We start from the raw sequence: 20080 nt of genomic DNA, 5'->3' as shown, positions 1-20080 counted from the left end.
CAGTCATTAATATAAAGAAAATTCAAAGTGAAATTCTTTTAATGGCAACCAATATAAACCATGCTTACTAATTATACACAAAATTATTACAGGATGGTGTAATTAAACAGAAGGCTTGTTTAAGTTTTTCAAAGTTCATCTAATTTAATAAAGCAAAAAATTACATCATACATCGAGCATTTCCTCTGCCTCGTCCTCTTCCCCGTCCTCGGCCTCTTCCTCGGCCTCTAAAGGAACCACGTATACTACCACCCTCACTTCTCACACTGGACACGTCATCTTGATCTTCTTTTTTATCTCTATCTCGCCTCCAACCTTTTGAAATAAAAATATTTTTACACATTTCAGTTTGCAATAAAATAATTATCTTAAACACAAGGAACACCTTCCCCTGTCCCATAATCAGTGGATGGTAGCCAAATAGAGTCACACTTAAGAAATCCAACAGAAATTTGTCAAGAACATCTCTGGAATAATGGGAAATAAGAAAGACACCCTATGCCCAGCACCACGGCCTAAAGCTAAAAGCCCATTAAAGAGATAGAATGCACTGAATCCCATGTAGGAGCCAGTTCAAGTACTAGCTGCTCCACTTCCATTTTAAAGCACCTGGGAAAGCAGCAGAAGATGGTCCAAGTGCTTGGGCCCTTGCTCCTATGTATCCAAGTCCCTGGATTCAGATCTCCCCAGATCCAGTCATTACAGCTTTTGGGGAGTGAACAAACAGATAGAAGATCTCTCTCTCTCTCTCTCTCCGATCTCTCTCTCTCTCCTTTATTTTTATTATAAAGCATAATGGCACATGAAATTAAGTTTTGCTCTAGATTGAAGCAAATGTATTTGAAAAAGACTGCTTAAGGTGGGCGGGAGGAGGCTTGTATCCCAACCCTGAAGACTCCCAGATCCTCACCAAGGACTATCAGTACAAGCACCGAGAACTACATCCAAACTGCCAAGGAGACCACGGAGAATTGTAGTGCCTTCAGAGGCCGAGAACTTTGAAGTCACCCACCCCCATTTGGATCTACCACATGGGATGGAAGAAGCCCAAATCCTGCCTTGCAGGATCCAAGGTCAGCGGAATGACAACCAGGAGCACTGAGCAGTCCGCAGAAACAGAACAGTAAACTTCCTTTGGGACTAGGGAGAGGAGCTTTCTCTGGTCCTTGGTATGCTTTTCAATATATGTAACTATTACCATTTTCTAAAAATGATCTAGAAACCACCCAAAATCCTTGAGGCTCCCATCAGGCCAATCTGGGAAAGCTTGAGCATGAAGTTAAAATTACAATAAAATTAGGAAGCAACCAACCACAGTGAAAGATTATGATCCACTGAATAAATAAGAAGCCATGCCCACAATAATTGTGAAAGTTGTTCCATATAGAATGCCAACCACAAAATGCAGTAGAGATAATATAGTAAGAACAATCATCTTAGGTAACCTTCATAGTAATGACTGAACTAAGCAAGAATCAATAAAATCTAAAGCTTCTATCAAAGTCTTACGAGTAAATAATTATTTCAACTATCTTTATAATTAAGTCTGTGCTATACCATGTAATCGAAGTGATCAATGTCAGGAATAACAGAAGAAACCAAGATCATATGCATTCCCATATGGTATACAAAGGAGACTATGTAACGTCTATCCAAACTTTAAAATATAAATCCATTCACAAGGATCTGACTGTAGCATCGCCTTTTAAGCCTCCACATGTGGCTCTAACACTCATATGGAACTGATTCAGGTCCAATCTGAAGCCAAGAGCCAGAGCCTCTTTTGGGTCTCCCAAGGCAGGTGGCAGGTCCCAAGGCTTTGGGCTGTAGTCTCCTGCTTTCCCAAGCAGAGAACTGGATATGAAGCAGGGCCACCAGGATTAGAACCAGTACCCATATGGGATCCTATAAATTGAATCTCAGGGGGAAGAAAAACTATATTTGGAGGGCACCACTAGAAAATCTGTTATTGTTAACACACTTTTTTTTAAGTTTCATTATTGTTAACTGTGCTACACGTTGTATTACTCATCTAAAATGTATTCTGAAGGAATGTAGTTAAAGGAGTTTCTACTAATTACTAAGCATTAAGACCAAACCTTAGAACAGCCAAGCTTTGACAGCGAGTATCTATGCAAGTGGACTATATCACTCAATAGGCCTTGGAGGCATTTCCTCAATCTTACAGTAACAAAACTGACAGCATCTCAGAAACTATCAAAACTACTTAAGCAGAACCCTGAGAACACATTCTGCATCAGGGACCCTGGGATGACGTCAGGTGGCAATCTCCCATCCCCAGTACTGATGCAGTTGACTGCTGAGCAGTTCTCTTCCCTTTACTTCCCACTTTCCCCAGATACAAGAAAGAAAAACAGATTGGAAACAGTAGTCTCATCCACTTTCCCGCGTTCCTTGCCACTCTCCCCCCTAATCCGTGGTGCACATGGGCGTGCATCCTTCCTATCTCTGTAAATATTATCAAGAATAAATGTTTTAAAAAACACAAAAATCTTAAAACATGACTTACTTCGTGTATCATTTCTTCTATTGGTATGTGCTGCTTTATTTGCTTCAGGTTGACATCTTGAACTGTTTCGGGATCCAGGTCTTTCTTGACTGTCTGGTCTCACATCATCCAAGTGCAGAGGTACCCACTTGTGCTTATTAGCTTGAATAATATAAAAATGAAATCATTTAAATGACAGTACATAATTTTCATTAAAGCCTTGCAACTTTGAAACTACTATGAATTCTAATCACATGAAAGAATTTTTCTTTAGAGGGATTATCTGTAGAGTACTAAATCTTTCTCCTTCTCACATAGACCCTTGATAAACTTGTTTGGTTTCCAGATGAAAGCAAACTCTTCTCCCACAAGTTACATGAAAAGCTCAGAAAATCAACATGGATAAAGGCAACTCTTTTCGGGCCAGTGCAGTAACCTAGTGGCTAAAGTCCTTGCCTTGCATGCGTGAAGACCCCATGTGGGTACCAGTTTTAATCCCAGCTGCTCCACTTTCCTTCCAGCTCCCTGCTTGTGTCCTGGGAAAGCAGTAGAGGAGGACCCAAAGTCTTGGGACCCTGCCACCACATGGGAGACCCGAAGAAGCTCTGGCTTCATACAGGCTCAGCTCTAGCCATTACAGCCATTTAGGAAGTGAATCAATGGATGGAAGCTCTCTGTGCTCCTCTTTGCAAATCTGCCTTTCCAATAAAAATAAACAAATCTTTAAAATACAAAAAAATTTTAAAATACAAAGTTTTAATGAACTTGTTGAAAAAAGTTGAAACCTTAACAGTTCAGACATATTACAAAAGCACATCATTACCACAGAGTATGGTTTAGGCTGAAGAAATATAAAACAAATTGACAGGTGTTAGACAGCATTAAATACAACTATTAATTACTAACACTATCTTCAGAATTTGAAAATGAAAGTGAAGATACATATTAGATAAAGACAAGCGTACCTCTTTTTCGTTGATTACTTGACTGAGCTTCATCTTCACTGACATTTTCACCAGGACCATCTAATTTTATTTCCCGGTTTTCTTTGCTCTCAGTGTTACTTTTCTTCTCAATCTTCTCTTCTTTTTCCTTTCTACTCTGTGGTTTCTTATTCCCTTGGTTGATGACATTCTGACACTACCAAAAAAAAAAGTTTTAATGAATGAAATAATTTCTACTAACATTTCCACTAGAAATTTCTGATAATGCAATTTACCCAAATATTGCTACAAATTACAAAAACAAAAATATTTCTCAAAAGACACTTAAAAATCTCTAGACTGTGAGAAAATATCTGCTTAGCAGCTGATAAGGACTTGCATGTAAAGTAGAAAATGAACTCTCTTAATAAAAAGGTCCAAAATTAATGATTCACTCCATCATTTATTTCCTTGGGGAAGTAAATTTAGAAAGATATTTAATCAGTCAGAGAAAATCTAAAACTGCTCACCACTTATTAGAATACATATTTTTTTCAATGACCATCGTTAATAGTTACTGAGCACATAATTAACTGGAATTCTTGTAACACTGGTAGGAGCACAAATTTCAAGTTTCTTACAGCTGCCCATGACTCAGTAATTCTACTTCAGTTACTTATAGCTTACATCCACATACTAGAATATTACTCAGGAAAAAATTAACTATTAATGCAGAACAGGTGGAAATTCAAAAATAATTATACTAAATGAAAGCCACAAAACAAGAAAAAGCCCTTTCTATTGATTCCACATTTACAATGTTTAGGGGAAAAAAACACAAATTCTTTCATACCAATATTTTTTAAAAGCCTTCATGGTAGTACTGCAAAGTAAACCTCTATCCATAATATCATCATCCCATATGGACGCCAGATTTTTCTGGCTACTCCACTTCTGATCCAGCTCCCTGCTAAATGTCCTGGGAAAGCAGAGGTTGATACTAGTCCTTAAATTATCGCACCCTCATGGGAAGACCCAATAAAAGCTCTTTGCTCCCAGCTCTTTGCTTTGGACCAGCTCAGCTCTGGCCCTTGTGGCCATTTGGGGAGTGAACCAGGAGATGCAGTAACTTCCCCCACCCAAAAACTCTTTCCAGTAAACTAAACGAATCTTCAAAAAAATTTCAGCACTTGTTCACTGATTTCAGAGAGGGAGGGATCTTCCATTCACTGGGTCAGTTCCAGATGACCACCAAGAGCCAGTGTAGGACCAGATAGAATCTGGAAGCCAGGCATTTCCTCCAGGTCTCCCACATGGCTGACAGGGGCCCAATCATTTGGGCCATCTTTGTTGCTTTTCCCAGGCCGTTAGCAGGGAGCTAGATGGTAAGTGGAACAATGGAGCCCACATAGGATTCAGATTCCACAGGCCAGTGGTTTTAACAGCTAAGACACAATGCCAGCCCATAAAATTTTCAGCTAATTGAGAGAAAGAAAGACAGAGAACTCCCACCCACTGGTTTACTCCCATAAAGCCTATAACAGCCAAAATTGGGCCAGATTAGAGCTGGAAGTCAGAAATTCAGAACTAAGATCTCCCTATTTGGGTGGCAGGGACTCAAGCACTTGAGTACTATTGCCACCAAGGGTACATTAGCAAGAAGCTGGAATTCAGGAGAGCAGAACCTACCACTGTTAAATGGGTCTCCTAAGCAGTATTTCTACCACTATACTTATGCCAGCCTCATAAACTTTTTCAAGAACTAGTTCAAGTACCCTTACATTAAAATTCAAATTAAAGTGACTTAATGGTTGCTAGGGAGAATTTCAAAGGAATGTGAGGAGATTTGGAGCAATGATCAAGTTCATTATTTCGATTGTGATGACAATATATACCATAACTATATCCAAGCCTAGTGTGGTGGGACAGCATACTATAATCTTCCATCTGCCACACTGGAATTCCCAGTATGGTATTAGTTCGATTTGGAGATGCTATGCTTCTGATCCAGGTCCTCCCTGCTCACAGCCTGGGAAAGCAGCAGAGGACAGTCAGCCTTGGGCTCCTGAAGCCATATGGTACACTCAGGAGAAGCTCTTGGCTTTGGAACTGCATAGCTCTGTTCATTGCACCATTGCAGGAGTTAACCAGAGGATAGAAGATCTCTGAGTTTCGAGGAACATACACTAAAATAAATTCTTTTTGGGAGGAGTGGGAAGGAGAAATCCCAGAGCCTTTGGAACTAGGTCATAAAATTAAAAAAAAAAAAAAGAAAGAAAAACTGTTCCACAGAGTCAAATCACAAATTTGTGTCAAGAAAGAAAATTCTGACTTGTGCAAAGTAAAAATTATACTTTTAAAACGGCCTTTATAGCTCAAACTCTCTAATGTCTAAGTATACATCCATAGTACTACATAAATTACAGTCAGGATATAGTGTAAAAAGGAAAGCATGTCACCAGAGAAACAGACTACTCCTCCTAAAAAAGACCCTTTGATGGGACATTTTAGCGCCATAATCAAAATATAAACTCTACTGCATAGCTCTTGTAATAAATATGCATGTGTGTATGTATGTTCATACATATGTACTTAACACAAATTTAAAGAATTAAATTGGAGAAAGCATTTGGTCTAGTTTGTTGCCTGCCTAAATTCCACATCAGTGGGCCTGAGTTCAATTCATGGCTCTGCCTCCACATCACGCAGATCCTAAGAGAGAGCCTGTGATAGCTCAAGCAATCGGGTCCCTACCATCCACATGGGAGAAATGGACTCAATTCCCGGCTCTGGGCTCCAGTCTTACCACAGCCCTGCCTGCTGTTCAACATCTGGGGTATGTTACTAAGTGTTGTTTCCTCTAAGAAAAAAAAAAAGAAAAGAAAAGAAAAGAAAAGAAAAAACCTGAAGCACTTATACATTAATCTATTGGCACCAGTACTGATGCACAAGTAAAGCTGCTTTCTTTTTAATCAGCTCTAAATGGACCAAGGACTTAAATCTACACTCAGAAACCATCAAACTATTAAAGGAAAACATAGGAAATACACTACAAGATATAGGAACAGGGAAAGATTTCTTAGAAAAGATTCCAAAAGCACAGGCAATCAAAGCCAAAATGAACAAATGGGACTACATCACACTAAAAAGCTTCTGTACAGCAAAGGAAACAACAAAGTGAAGAAGCAACCAACAGAATGGGGGGAAAATTTTGCACGCTACACAACCGACAGGGGACTAATAACCAGGATTTACAAAGAGTTTCAGAAACCCAGGGACAGCAAAAAAACAAACAAACAAACAAAAAAAGAACCTGTAACAAAATGGGCAAAGGAAATGAAATGAACAGACATTTTTCAAAAGAAAAGACTCAAATGGCTAACAGGCATATGAAAAGATGCTCAGGGGCCCGGCGCGGTGGCGCAAGTGGTTAAAGGTCCTCGCCTTGCACCCCCGGGATCCCATATGGGCGCCGGTTCTAATCCCGGCAGCCCCGCTTCCCTTCCAGCTCCCTGCTTGTGGCCTGGGAAAGCAGTCGAGGATGGCCCAAAGCTTTGGGAACCTGCACCCACGTGGGAGACCCGGAAGAGGCTCCTGGCTTCGGATCGGCATAGTATCGGCCCGTTGCGCTCACTTGGGGAGTGAATCATCAGACGGAAGATCTTCCTCTCTGTCTCTCCTCTGTGTATATCCGCCTTTCCAATGAAAAAATAATAAAAATAAATCTTTAAAAAAAATAAAAATAAAAAAAAAAATATAAAAAACTAAAAAACTAAAAAAAAAAAAAGAAAACTAAAAAAAAAAAAAATAATAAAAAAATAAAAAAATAAAAAAAAAAAAAAAAGAAAAGATGCTCAGGCTCCCTAGCCATAAGAGAGATACAAATGAAAACCACATTGAGGTACCACCTAACTCCAGTGAGACTGGCCTACATTCAGAACTCAAGTAACACCTGCTGACATGGCTGTGGGGAGACACATACCCACTTCTTCACTGCTACTGGGAGTGTAGGGTAGTACAACCACTGTGGAAGTCAGTATGGAGAGTGCTTGGAAAAATGCAAATATGACCCAGCTATCCCACCCATAGGAATATACCCAATAGAAGCGAAATCTGCATGTGAGAAAGGGATCTGTAGTCCTATATTTGCAGCAATCCAGATATGCATCCAAAGAGTGGTTAAAGAAATTGTGGTACATCTACTCCAGGGAATACTATTCAGCTATTAAGAATGGAATTATATATTTACAACTAGGTGGTCCCAACTACAAACCATTATACTCAGTGAAATGAGTCAATCAGAAAAGAACAAATACCATAAGTTCTCTTTTATATAAGAAATTCAGCATGGAAAGAGTAACTTCAAAAATCTGATTCACACTGGTTTTTTTGTTTTGTTTTGTGTTTTTGGCTGCATCCTATGTGATTTGACGTTTTTTATCTCTGTTTTATTTATTCCAAAGACTTTATTTTCTCTTGCCGAATTCATCACTGGCTCATGGATTACACGGTGGTATCACTTTTTCCAAGAGAATTTTGTGTTTCCTTTTTGTCACCCATGTGTTGGTTACTCGAGTGTGGCACGTTTTTCATGGTGCTGCAATTTGGTTTTGTTTTTTTTTTTTTTCATTTTTGTTGTTGAGGCTGTTGTTCTAACTCATACCAGTTCTTTACCTTGTGTCATGGCTTCTCAATTATGGAAATGTATAATGACGAGTACTGGGTTCCACCATATCCAGATGCAGGGATATAATGAAGGCAACATTCATTCCTACTTCCAGGCAAAAAACGGATTCCCAACGAAACTGTTGGAAATGTGTACACAATCAGATGCTGGACTGTCTGATAGTCTGTACCAGCAATATCAGGGTACACTTAAATAAGAGAATGATGGAATTCTGATTCCCTATGAAGGACTATACCACTATAGTAAAATGGTGGAAATCTGTCAGGGGAATTTGGGAGTAATCCCAGTCTATACAAAACTGTACCACATAATCCAAAAACTCAAAATAAAAATAAATAAAAATAAATCTTTAAAAAAAAATAAATAAAGATTTATCTTAGGGTTTTTTTTTTTAATTAGAAAGTAAGATATACAGAGAGAAGAAATATAAAGAGTCACCAGTCTGCTGACTTACTCCTCAAGCGACCACAATGGCTGGAGCTGAGCTGATTCGAAGGCAGGAGTTTGGAACTTCCTCCGGGTCTCCCACGCAGGTGCAGGGTCCCAAGGCTTTGGCCCATCTTCAACTGCTTTCCCAGGCCACAAGTAGGGAGTTGGATAGGAAGTGGGGCATCCAGGATTACAACCAGGCGCCCATACAGGATCCCAGTGCACACAAGGCAAGAGGACTTTAACCACTAGGCTACTGTGCTGGGTCCATAAGACTGCTTGTAAATAAGATTCCAGCATCCCAAATGGATGCTAATTTGTGACACAGCTACTAAGAAGCTCCTGGCTTCGGACTGGCAAAGCACAGACTGTTGCGGTCACTTGGGGAGTGAATCATTAGATGGAAGATCTTCCATTCTGTCTCTCCTCCTCTCTGTATATCTGAATTTGCAATAAAAATAAATAAATATTTTTTTAAAAGTTAGTTTCAAAAAAAAATACAAACTTCTAAGAACACAATCAGATGAGGAAACCCCATGAATGAAATTAAGTATCTGAATAATGGTTAAAATTATTCAAAGCGTAGTTGCCAAGTTTCTGATACCTTTAACATTGCATATAGTTTCATATAATCAAATTTTGATACATATTTTGTGTTCATTATCTCTAGAAATAGGTGACATTTATCCTCAGTAAAATATTAAGACAACAAGTTCATTATTAGCACTTACTGGAAGAGTTAACGAATGAGGAAAAAAAGATAAACCTTAATGATGAACCAAATCTTTAAATATGTCCCTCAGGCAAATTGGTTTTATTTTTAACTAAAATAAATTCTTCATTTTTAAAAAGTATTGTTAAATAATACTCACTCCAGTGTTCACTAATTCACTTGGCGTTGGCCAATTCGCCATATCGCTGAAATCGCTAGGCTAAAAAGTAATAAATAAGTGTTATGTCTGCAAAATTAGCTTTAGAAATTTTACACAGAAAATACTTTCTAGAACCACCTGCAAACTATAACAATTACCATTATTACATGCTGGCATTTCTCATACTGACCCCAAAGTCCCTCCAAACCACACACTTCAAAGCAAGAAGGTTTTGGTCTTATAATCCAATTTCAAGTATTATTTAATATGAATGAAACTGAGGTACATTATAGCAGATCAAAGGAACTAAATACATAATTCTCTGAATATTAATATTACACTAACAGTAACAATCACAAGAGCTCCTAACAACTTTGACAATATCGTTAAAACTATTTGCTATAGACATACCTTATTGGGTTTCTTTGTCTTGAGTTTTCCAGCTTTTACAGTTTTTGGTGAACTAAGCTCTAAGGAAAATAAACAAAATTGCTTTTACAACTACTTAATTTAACATATTTAGCAAAACCTATTTTATCAATTTTAGCATGTCAATGTAGTCATCACTCAACATAATTTGTTCCAAGATTCACACTTAACAGATTCAAGTGTGTCTGGACTTCAGTACCCAAACAGAAAAGTCACAAATATTACGTTCAGCTTACATATACTGGACAAGTAAATCATTTCATTAACAGATTACAACGCAGGAAACATTAGAAATAACATGTTTTAATAAAATTAGATTCACTTCTAATGACATATATTTTGTTAAGATTGATTCACTTAGGGCCCAGCGTGATGGCGCAGTGGTTAAAGTCCTCACCTTGCATGCGCCAGGATCCCACATGGGCACCGGTTCTAATCCCGGCAGCCCTGCTTCCCATCCAGCTCCCTGTTTGTGGCCTGGGAAAGCAGTGGAGGATGGCCCAAAGCCTTGGAACCCTGCACCCACGTGGGAGATCCAGAAGAGCTCCTGGCTCTGCTCTAGCCGTTGCGGCAGCTTGGGGAGTGAACCATCGAACGGATATTCTTCCTCTTTGTCTTTCCTCCTCTCTATATATCTGACTTTCCAATAAAAATAAATAAATCTTTTTAAATAAAGATTGATTCACTTATTTATTTTAAAGGCTGAGTGACAGGAAGAGGCAATAATCATCCATCCACTGATTCACTTCACAAATGGCCATAGCAGCCATGACAGGGCCAATTCAAACCCAGAAGTTACTTCTGGGGCTCCCAAGCGGGTGCTGCAGTACAAGTACTTTAGTCATCTTCTGCTGCCCCCTCAGTCACATTAAGCAGGGAGATGGATCAGAAGTGACGCAACAGGCAGATTAACCCACCATGCCACAATGCCAGCCAACTACATTTTTAAATACAATTAATACATTCATCAAAAAGCATCCAGAAATTAGGTCAGAGGACTTCAAACTTTCTGTAGCAGGAATCAAACAGGTTTTGCAACCCTAACAGACTGTACCTAGATCCTAGTCACAAAACCGACAATGACTGATTCTGTAAAAGGTTGTCCAAGACATTCACTGTACTACATGTCCTTATCTTAAGTTAGTACACAATGGCTGATTCCTTTCCATTCTGACTCATTACACTGGCAAGGCTATTCTAAAGCATGATCATCGTACCATCATGGCCTAAAATAAACATTAAAACTTTGATCTTCCCTTTGCAAACACTGGAATCTCATAAGGGCACCACCAGTTCATGTCTCTGCTTCTCCACTTCCCATCCAGCTTCCTGCTTAAGGCCTTGAGACCCTGCACCTATGTGGGAGACTAGAAGTAGTTCCTGGATCCTGGATTCAAATCTGCTCAGCTCAGCTTCAGATGTTAGTGGGAGACCTGGAAGAAGCTCCTGGTTCTGGGCTGCAGCCACTTTAGGAGTGAACCAGCAGACAGAAGAGCTTTCTCTCCATAACGCTGATCTGCCTTTTCCAGTAAAAATACATCTTTAAAAAAAAAAAAAACCCTGCACAGTGGCTCAGGGGCTAAATCCTCGCCTTGCATGTGCTGGAATCCCATATGGATGCCAGTTCCTTTCCTGTTCCACTTCCCATCCAGTTCCCTCCATGGTTGTAGTTTGGGAAACAGTAGGGCATGGCCCAGACCCTTGGGCTCCTGGTTCAGCCCCAGCCACTGCAGCCACTTTGGGGAGTGAACCTGAGAATGGAAGGAAGATCTTTCTTTCTGTACCACCTTCTCCCTGTAAATCTGCCTTCCCAATAAAAATAAATCTTCAGAAGCTAATTAGAAACAAAAACAATAGAGGAAAAATAAATATGAAAAACAAGATGGGACTAGTGCTATAGTATATTAAGGCGCTAGCTTCAGCACCAACATCCCACCATAGAGAATACAGAGTCCAGAGTATACCAATTCAAGTTCTAGCTGCACTACTTCTGATCCAGTCCCCTGTTTATGGCCTGGGATAGTAGCATAGGATGGACAAGTGCTTGGGCCTCTGCACTACTATATCATGGGAGACCTAGAAGTTCTTACTGGCTCCAGTCTAGTGGCTTGGGGCTGGCCCAGCCGCAGCAGTTGTGGCCATTTAAGGCAGCAAACAGAAGAGAGAAGGTGTCTTTCCCACTTTCTTCCTCTCCCTTTCTTCACAGAAAAGTCAAAATGAAAAGAGGGAACCCCAATGATGACTCTGTTCCTGCTGTTCTACTCCCCTTCCAGCTCCCTCCCTGCTTGTGGCCTGGGAAAGCAGCAGATGATGGGCCAACACCTTGGGACCCTGCATTCATGCAGGAGACCCAGAAGCGCCTGGCTTCTGGTTTTGAACTGGCTCAGCTCCAGCAGTTGAGGCAATGTGGGGAGTGAACCAGAGAACAGAAGATCATTCTCTGTCTTCCCTTCTCTCTGTTTATCTACCTTTCCAATAGAAAATAAATAAACCTTTTTGAAGAAAATTTAAGAACTAATAGAAAACACAGGTAGATCCCCCCCCTCCACAAATTTAAAAAAAAAAAAAGCTTGAGCAGGAAAACATCTAACTCACTAACAAAGAACAGCATCTGTCTAAACATTATCCAGATATAACGAGATCCAAATACTCTGTAAACAGTATACATGCATATAGATTCTATAAAAGTTACACAGTAAATAACCTTTGGAGAACTTTCCCCTTTACAACACAAAAAAACTGATTCAGAACTTCATTAAGTGTTATAAAAATGCAGCCACATACAAACTACTTCATGTAATAAGTAAGGAATATCTATACAAATGAGTTATACTTTTATCACTAATCAGAAATGAAAAATAAATTATCCTGACCACATAAACACAAAAAAGCACCCTTAACTCCAATACTAAATGATACAAAGATTTATTTTTATTAAAAAGGCAAATTTACAGAAGGAGAGAAAGATTGTCAAACCACTGGTTCACTCCCCAAGTCGCCACAATAGCTGGAGCTGAAGCCAATCCAAAGGGAGGAGACAGGAGCTTCTGGATCTCACACTGGGTGCAGGGTCTAAAGGCCTTGGGCCATCCTCTATTGCTTCCCCAAGGACACAAGCAGGGAGCTAGATGGAAGTGGAGCAGCCAGGACACAAACTGGCACCCATATGGGATCCTGGTGCTTGAAGGGGCTAGATTAGCCAATAGAGCCATTGCACCTTGAAGGAAATGAGCAGGTATTTTCAAAAAACAAAATCAAATGATTGGGCCCTGCGCAGTGGCGCAAGTGGTTAAGGTCCTCGCCTTGCACGCCTGGGATCCCATATGGGCGCCGGTTCTATCCCAGCAGCCACGCTTCCCTTCCAGCTCCCTGCCTGTGGCCCGGGAAAGCAGTCAAGGACGGCCCAAAGCTTTGGGACCCTGCACCCGTGTGAGAGACCCGGAAGAGGCTCCTGGCTTCGGATCGGCATAGCATCAGCCATTGCACTCACTTGGGGAGTGAATCATCGGACGGAAGATCTTCCTCTCTGTCTCTCCTCTCTATATATCCGCCTTTCCAATAAAAAAAATAAATCTTTTAAAAAAAATCAAATGATTAACAGACAAGAAAAATGTTCAGGTTCTCTATCAGGGAAATACAAATAAAAACCCAATTGGGTTATACCAAACTCCAGTGAGATTGATCTATATTCACAACTCTACCAACAACACCTGCTGGCATGGACATAGGGAGAAATGTACCCTATTTCACTGCTACTGGAAGTACAGGCTAGTACAACCACTATGGAAGTCAGTACGGAAAGTGCCAAGACAACTGAAATCTGATCTACTGTATAGCCCAGCTATCCAACTTTTGGGAACATATCACAAGGAAATAAAATCTGCATATGATAAAGTAACAGGTAATCCTGTACTTACAGCAGCACAATTTACAATAGCAAAGACATGGAAACAAAGAAACTATAATACATCTATTCTGTGGAACACTACTTGGCTATTAAAAAGGATGAAATTCTATCATATGCTTAGTGAAATAAGTCAATCCCAAAAGGACAAATATGACTTCCCTGATAAGGCAACCTTCACACAAAATACAAGATAAACAAATATATATATATATAAATATGTATATATACATATTCATCTAGAGAAACTGTATGACGGAGATTAACATACTGAGATGAGACGATACAGTGCAGTAGGCATCTCCTGCATAAAAAAATGGATCCCAATGAAACTGTTACACGTATCTTGGTGACAGGATGTCACACTTCCTACCATTATCTATACCTACATGTCAGGATACGGTTAAATAGAACGATGGACTTGTGGCTGTTGTTGAAAGACTATACCATTATAATACCATTATAATACAGGAAGGGAATATAGGGAGGGTGGAAGAGGAAATCCCTGAGCCTATGGAAGTATTTAGGGGGAAAATTATAAAACAATAAACTTACTAAGCAAATTTAAGGTACCAGTTACTCCAAATATATTATTATCTACATGTCTCCATCACTGGTGTGATTCTACTCATTGACACAGCTTTTTTGAGAAATATCCCAAACTAAACATGTTGTTCTTAAAATCAAAGGGAATCCACAAAGAAGCAATACTAAAAAGATAACAAAAACAAAACTTTTCACCAAATAAACTGCAGCTACAGTTAAGAGACTACTGTTAAGCAATTTTTTAAAATGCAAACTGAAAAACATCAGCACTTGGGCCTAGCTGGATAGCGCTTGGCTAAATCCTCGCCTTACAGATCCCATATGAGCCCTAGTTCATGTCGCAGACGCTCCATTTCCCATCCAGCTCCCTGTTTATGGCCTGGAATCTCAGTGGAAGATGGCCCAGAGTCGTGGAATCCTGCACCTTTGTAGGAAAGAAACCTGGAAGACTTTCCTAGCTCCTGCTTCGAACTGGCTCAGCTCTGGCCAATGCAGGCATTTGAGGAGTGTGAACCAGTATACAGAAGATCTTTTTGTATCTCATTCTCTGTATAAATCTGCTTTTTCAAGAAAAATAAATAAATCTTTAAGTGTGTGTGTGTGTGTGTATGTGTGTGTACCAAAACTCAAAACTGTCTTGATGGCTCAATTTGCTAATCCTCTCCTTGTAAGCATCAGGATCTCAGCTTTCTGCTTCTGATCCAGCTCTCGTGGTCTGGGAAAGCAATAGAGGACAGCCCAAAGCCTTGGGACCCTGCACCCATGTGAGAGACACAGAAAAAGCTCCTGGCTCCTGGTTTCAGGTCGGTTCAACTCTGGCAGTTGCAGCCACTTGGGGAGTGAATCAGTGGATAGAAGATTCTTGTCTCTCTCCTCTCTGTAAATCTGCCTTCCAGTAAAAATAATAAATACTTCTTAAAAATATACACTCCTCCCAAAAAAGGCGTATTACATTCTAAACACTTGTACAAAGCATATTTTTCTTTTTAGAAGAAACTGCATAGGAAAGCCTGAAGAGATAAGTCAGTAAACTGATAATACAATTACTTTGAAGAGAACATCAAAAGTTCTATTTTTACAGAACATATTTACAGAAAACTTAGATAATTAAAGCATTATTCCATTATAGTTATAACAGCTTAATTGAGATTTCTGGGAATTAAGACAGGGAGAAAAGAACTGATGGGCAATACAGTGCATTGAGGTAGGCAGCTAGCTCAGGGTCAGGAGCTTGGAAGCCAATCCCCCCTACCACCTAGGTGTTCCCTCCTGCCCATCTGTGACTCTTACCTATCATCACCTGGAACCTGAGAGAGGGCAGTATTGCACTGTTGTGTAACCACTCCCCTCGGAAACCCCTATAAAGGCTCATGATAGGGAGGGACTCACTCTCGGTCACAGGCCTCCTCTGCCACTCTGACTCAGCCTCCCCAGTGAGTGCTTGCTCTCTGCCTTCCTAAGGACAGACTGAGGACAGGTAGCCCCTGAGCATGGCCCCTGTATGGCTATATTCCTCACCCACTGTTCCTGCTTGGAAGGGGCAATGAAGATGTTAATGCTAAGATGCTTTGCGTGGGTAGAGAAGCCAGGGAAAGGCGACTATCTGCAGCTTTGCAAGTGTGCCTAGGTTATTCATTGCATGTCTCTTAGGATAACTTATATTGTTGGGGAAGTTGGGATACAGGTCTTAAGCTTAACGGATGGACTTTAGGGTAATGACCATTTGTTCCTCTTGAGGTTATGATTGACTGGATTGCCATATGGACTTGTGATTTGCTATTTCTAGTGGGCCCTGTTATCACCAAGCTTGGTTAATAAAGATTTCTTAATCAGGCATGATCTCGCTTGCACCCCACAACAATAGAGTGAAAATTGTATCAGAAAGCATATTTTCAACATGTAAAATACAAGCACAGGTAAAAGTGATCAATAAATTCCATATTGTCATTTTTGAAAAAGACCTTCAATATAAATAATGCTATCTGAACACATCACGAGGACAATTTCAGGAAATTTTTCCTGGCCACATGCCAACACACTCCACAAAGTCATTTCCCCAAGCCAAGACCTGGGGAACCTACCTCACTTAGGCCTGCAGGTACTAACACAGAGAAAATTCACTTTTTTTTTTAATGCTCTAACAAACTCTCTGGGTTCCAACTGTGGTAATAAATTTTGGGCACAGAATTCCTTTACTTCAAGCTTCACCAAAACAGACGTGGCTGCTTACTGTTTCTAAAGCATGATCAATATGCTTCCTCCTGTCACAGAGCATCCAGTTTTATAGAATAAATTACGCAGGAACCCTACCCATAAATCACTAGTTTTAAAACATATTTATTTTTATTTGAAAGTCAGATATACAGAGAGAAGGAGAGATAGAGAGGAAGATCTTCCATCTACTGATTCACTCCCCAAGTGGCCACAATGGCCACAACTGAGCCAATCTGAAGCCAGGAGACAGGAGCTTCTTCTGGGTCTCCCATGAGAGTGCAGGGCCCTAAGGCCTTGAGCCAAACTCAAGCCACAAGCAGGGAGCTGGATGGAAAGCACGACTGCTGGGATTAGAACCGGCACCCATATGGATCCTGGTGCATGCAAGGTGAGGACTTTAGCCACTATACCACAATGGAACCTGCAAAGTACTAATTTAACACTTCTTAGTTTGCATCTACCCTGTACTCAAAATAACCTTTATTCTTGAAGTCTAACATTTTCTTAGGAAAATAGGGAGCCAAGGAATATGGGTTATATGTAGCCCATATTCTGAGACTAGAAACTCAATCATTTACAAAGCTCAGAAATCAGCTAATTTAGTGAGTACCTAAGTGTCTCAGGACATTGCATTCCCACATGACAACCTCTTACCTAAAGTATCTAAATTACTCAAATTGCAAATAGGAATTGCAGAACAGTGCACCCCACAATGGGCAAAGGCTACAGTGAACACAGTGCTCCCAGTGTGCCCCAAGTCTGCCTGGCAGTGCCAAAAGATTTCTGACAAAGTGCTGCCTGCACCAGCACACCAAAACTTGAATGGACCCCAGGATACATCTAGCCTGGAAATCGAAGGCACCAGTCAGGCTAAACTGAAATATTTCCATACCGATTTGCAATTAAAACTCCCAGGTCACTTTAAAACTGTATGAGGACTGCCACCTGTCTGTTAGTATCGGGGACAGATTTTCACAGCAGGCAGGAGGGAACTACACCAACATTAAACCTACAGCAAATGCTTTCTGCACCTGTGGAAATTTACAAAGCCCAATGTGTATGCTTCCGTGCAAAAACTAAACAACTCAGTTAATCTAACACCTCCCTCTAGTCCAGAATTCCTCAGAAGAAACAAGTGTGTTGATAACAATCACCCTGCGTTTATTTACACTACCCCACCCTTGGGATCTCACAGATCCCCTCTACCCCATAAAGTTGCTCAAATTTTGGCAGCAAACCTTTGCTGGTAAGCAATTGTTACTTCTCGAACAAAACTCAATTCATGGCAACTTAGAAAGCAAAGAAGACACTGCCCTTTCATTTTATCTGGCTTTTCCATTGCAGTTACAGCAATCAAAGCACCGAGAAACAAACTGCTGGGATCAGCATTCAAATGCTGATGGCACAATCTCCGCAAAAGGAAAGAGCTGTTAAGACTGCCAACCACCTAACGTCCAATCCACAAGCTTGTCAAAGATCTAGTTCCAATTATTCTCCCCTCCACAACCCTTGCTTCCAAGCACCTCTCGCACCACCACAATCGGGGGTTGCTTTTTTTTTTCAATGACTTCTTTGCAGTGATTTGAAAACCTTGATTTTTTTTCAGTCCGATTAATAAAATATCACGATCGCATTTCCACTTCATAAGTCCCTTTACTCCACATCTATCCACAAGCCGCGACTAACTATCTAAACTTAAGCTACTTTAACCAAGTCACACATTCACACTACCTGGCAAAAAACAACCAAAGAAAACCACGGTTCTTGCACCGCGCCAGCCGGGGCGGCGCTGCCAAGTTACCCCCTCCGTGGTTAACTCGCCAGTCAAGGAGAACCTGAGGTCCCACCTCTTCCTGCCGCTTGTCCATTTATGTAAACAGGCATCGCGAATGACACCTTGGCACCCGGTACCTCCGACTGACAGGGTGGCGAGGCCCGCCCCTCCGCCTGCCCCGCGAGTCGCCCCTCCGCACCCTTGCCCGAATCCCATGGCCGAGAAGCCACGGGGACCACAGACCTGCCTCCAGAGTGTCCGGCGGGGGCGGCGGCGGGCCCGTCCCGGCGGGGGACAGGTGCTGGGGAGGTTTTTTGGTCCAGGGGTTCTCCTTGGGCGGCAGCGGCGGCGGCGGCGGCGGTGGTGGTGGCGGCGGCGGCGGCAGTTTCGCCTCGGGGCCGGCCGCTGCCGCCTCACCCCGGGCGTCCTGGGCCGGCTGGTCCCGCGGCGGCGGAGGCGGCGGAGGCGGCGGCAGGGGCTCCCCGCCGAAGGGGCCCCCGGTCCCACGCGCCCTGTGCGCCAGGTGCAGCGCCAGGGGCCTCACGGGCACGGCCGCCTGGGGCACGTTGTGTCCCAGCACTGGCACCGGCGACGGTTCTCCCCGCGCCCCCGCGCTGCTGCTGCTGCTGCTGCTGCTGGCGGCCGCGGCCCTGTCCTCCCTCGCCGCCTCCTTCCCCTCTCGATCCGGCGGGGGCGTCTGCTCGGCCTGCCGGCTCGCAGCGACCGAGCGCGACTCCCTCTCAGAGGCCGCCGCGGGCGGATCCTCCCGAGAGTGAGCGGCGGGCAGCGGGGCGCGAGCAGACATGGTCCCCTTGCCCCAGCCGCCCCAGCCTAGGGGGGCCCGGGGCCAGGGAGCCCGGGTGCCCGTCGCTCCGCCGGGGCACCGACCGGCGCCGGCCTGGGGCAGAGAACCCGAGAGCCCGGCCGCCGTCGCCGCCACCGCCGCCCGCCGAGGCCGTGCAGCGCCCGGCGTGCCGGCCCGCGTCGAACGGGAGCGCTAACCGCCCGCCGGCCCGCACCTCCCGGGCGGCGCACGCCCAGAGCCGGCTAACACGCGCGGGGCGCCGCAGCCGGGAGCCGCGAGCCCTCACCTGGCGCGGGCGGCGGCCGACGAGCCGGCGAGCTGCGCTGAGGACCTTGAGCCGAGTCCGGGAGGGGCACGCCGCGCCGGCCCCTAACCGGCCGGGGGGCGGGGCGGCGGCGTGGGGAGGCGGGCCGAGGGGCGGGGCGGCGGCGTGGGGAGGCGGGCCGGGGGCGGGGCGGCGGCGTGGGGAGGCGGGCCGAGGGGCGGGGCGGGGCCTCCTCCAGGAGCGTGACGTGGCCGCTCGCCGGTCGCCCCCCCGCTGCCTCCGCCTCAGGGCCACGCGAGGAGGCCGCCCTCCCTGAGGGCCGCCCGCCCTGAGGGCCGGCCCCCGCCCAGCGGCCAGCCGAGGCGGGGAGGAGGGCGAACCGGGCGACTCCCGGGGCTCGCGGGCTGCGGCCGCCCGGGCACTGGCCGCAGGGGCGGGGCGCCGGCCCTCTGTGACTCGCTGCCGGCTCGCGCGGCGCTCCCCGGGCAGCGACGGCCACCGGCGGGGCCGGGAGGGGCGGGGCGCACGTGGTGCCCGGGGCAGCGGGCGGGCCGTTTGCCGGAGGCGAGTCGCTTGTGGGGCGAAGGGCTTAGGGGCGGGTGTCGGGTACCCACCCGCGGTGCTGCCGAGGACGGGACGGGGCCCTTTGCACCCGAACGCTCCCACGAAGTGCTTTGAGGGCATCGCGGTCGCCAGGAACACAGGGAAAGCGATGTTATCTGT

The 20080-nt window shown here is 43.7% G+C and overlaps 1 protein-coding gene across 3 annotated transcripts in view; it reads right to left on the bottom strand.

Annotated features, from left to right (window-relative positions):
* The window catches only part of LARP1B (La ribonucleoprotein 1B), a 33489-nt gene extending 14040 nt beyond the window's left edge, over positions 1 to 19449 (bottom strand). For 2 of the 3 annotated variants that reach the window (XM_040966771.1, XM_040966774.1), the window contains exons 1-6: positions 18531 to 18745; positions 9832 to 9890; positions 9421 to 9480; positions 3475 to 3649; positions 2531 to 2671; positions 172 to 315 (exon numbers count right to left, since the gene is read on the bottom strand). In XM_040966771.1, the coding sequence (XP_040822705.1) occupies positions 172 to 315; positions 2531 to 2671; positions 3475 to 3649; positions 9421 to 9462 (502 nt within the window). In that variant the 5' untranslated portion in view covers positions 9463 to 9480; positions 9832 to 9890; positions 18531 to 18745. Of the gene's footprint in view, positions 1 to 171; positions 316 to 2530; positions 2672 to 3474; positions 3650 to 9420; positions 9481 to 9831; positions 9891 to 18530; positions 18746 to 19378 lie in introns of those variants that run through there. The other variant, XM_040966773.1, reaches the window with a different exon arrangement.
* Positions 19450 to 20080: the final 631 nt, after the last annotated feature.

This window comes from Ochotona curzoniae, unplaced genomic scaffold (assembly GCF_017591425.1).
Source record: "Ochotona curzoniae isolate NIBS_2020 unplaced genomic scaffold, NIBS_Ocur_1.0 scaffold_4506, whole genome shotgun sequence".
Taxonomy (NCBI): Eukaryota; Metazoa; Chordata; class Mammalia; order Lagomorpha; family Ochotonidae; genus Ochotona; species Ochotona curzoniae.
This window is presented reverse-complemented; position numbering and strand designations above follow the sequence as displayed.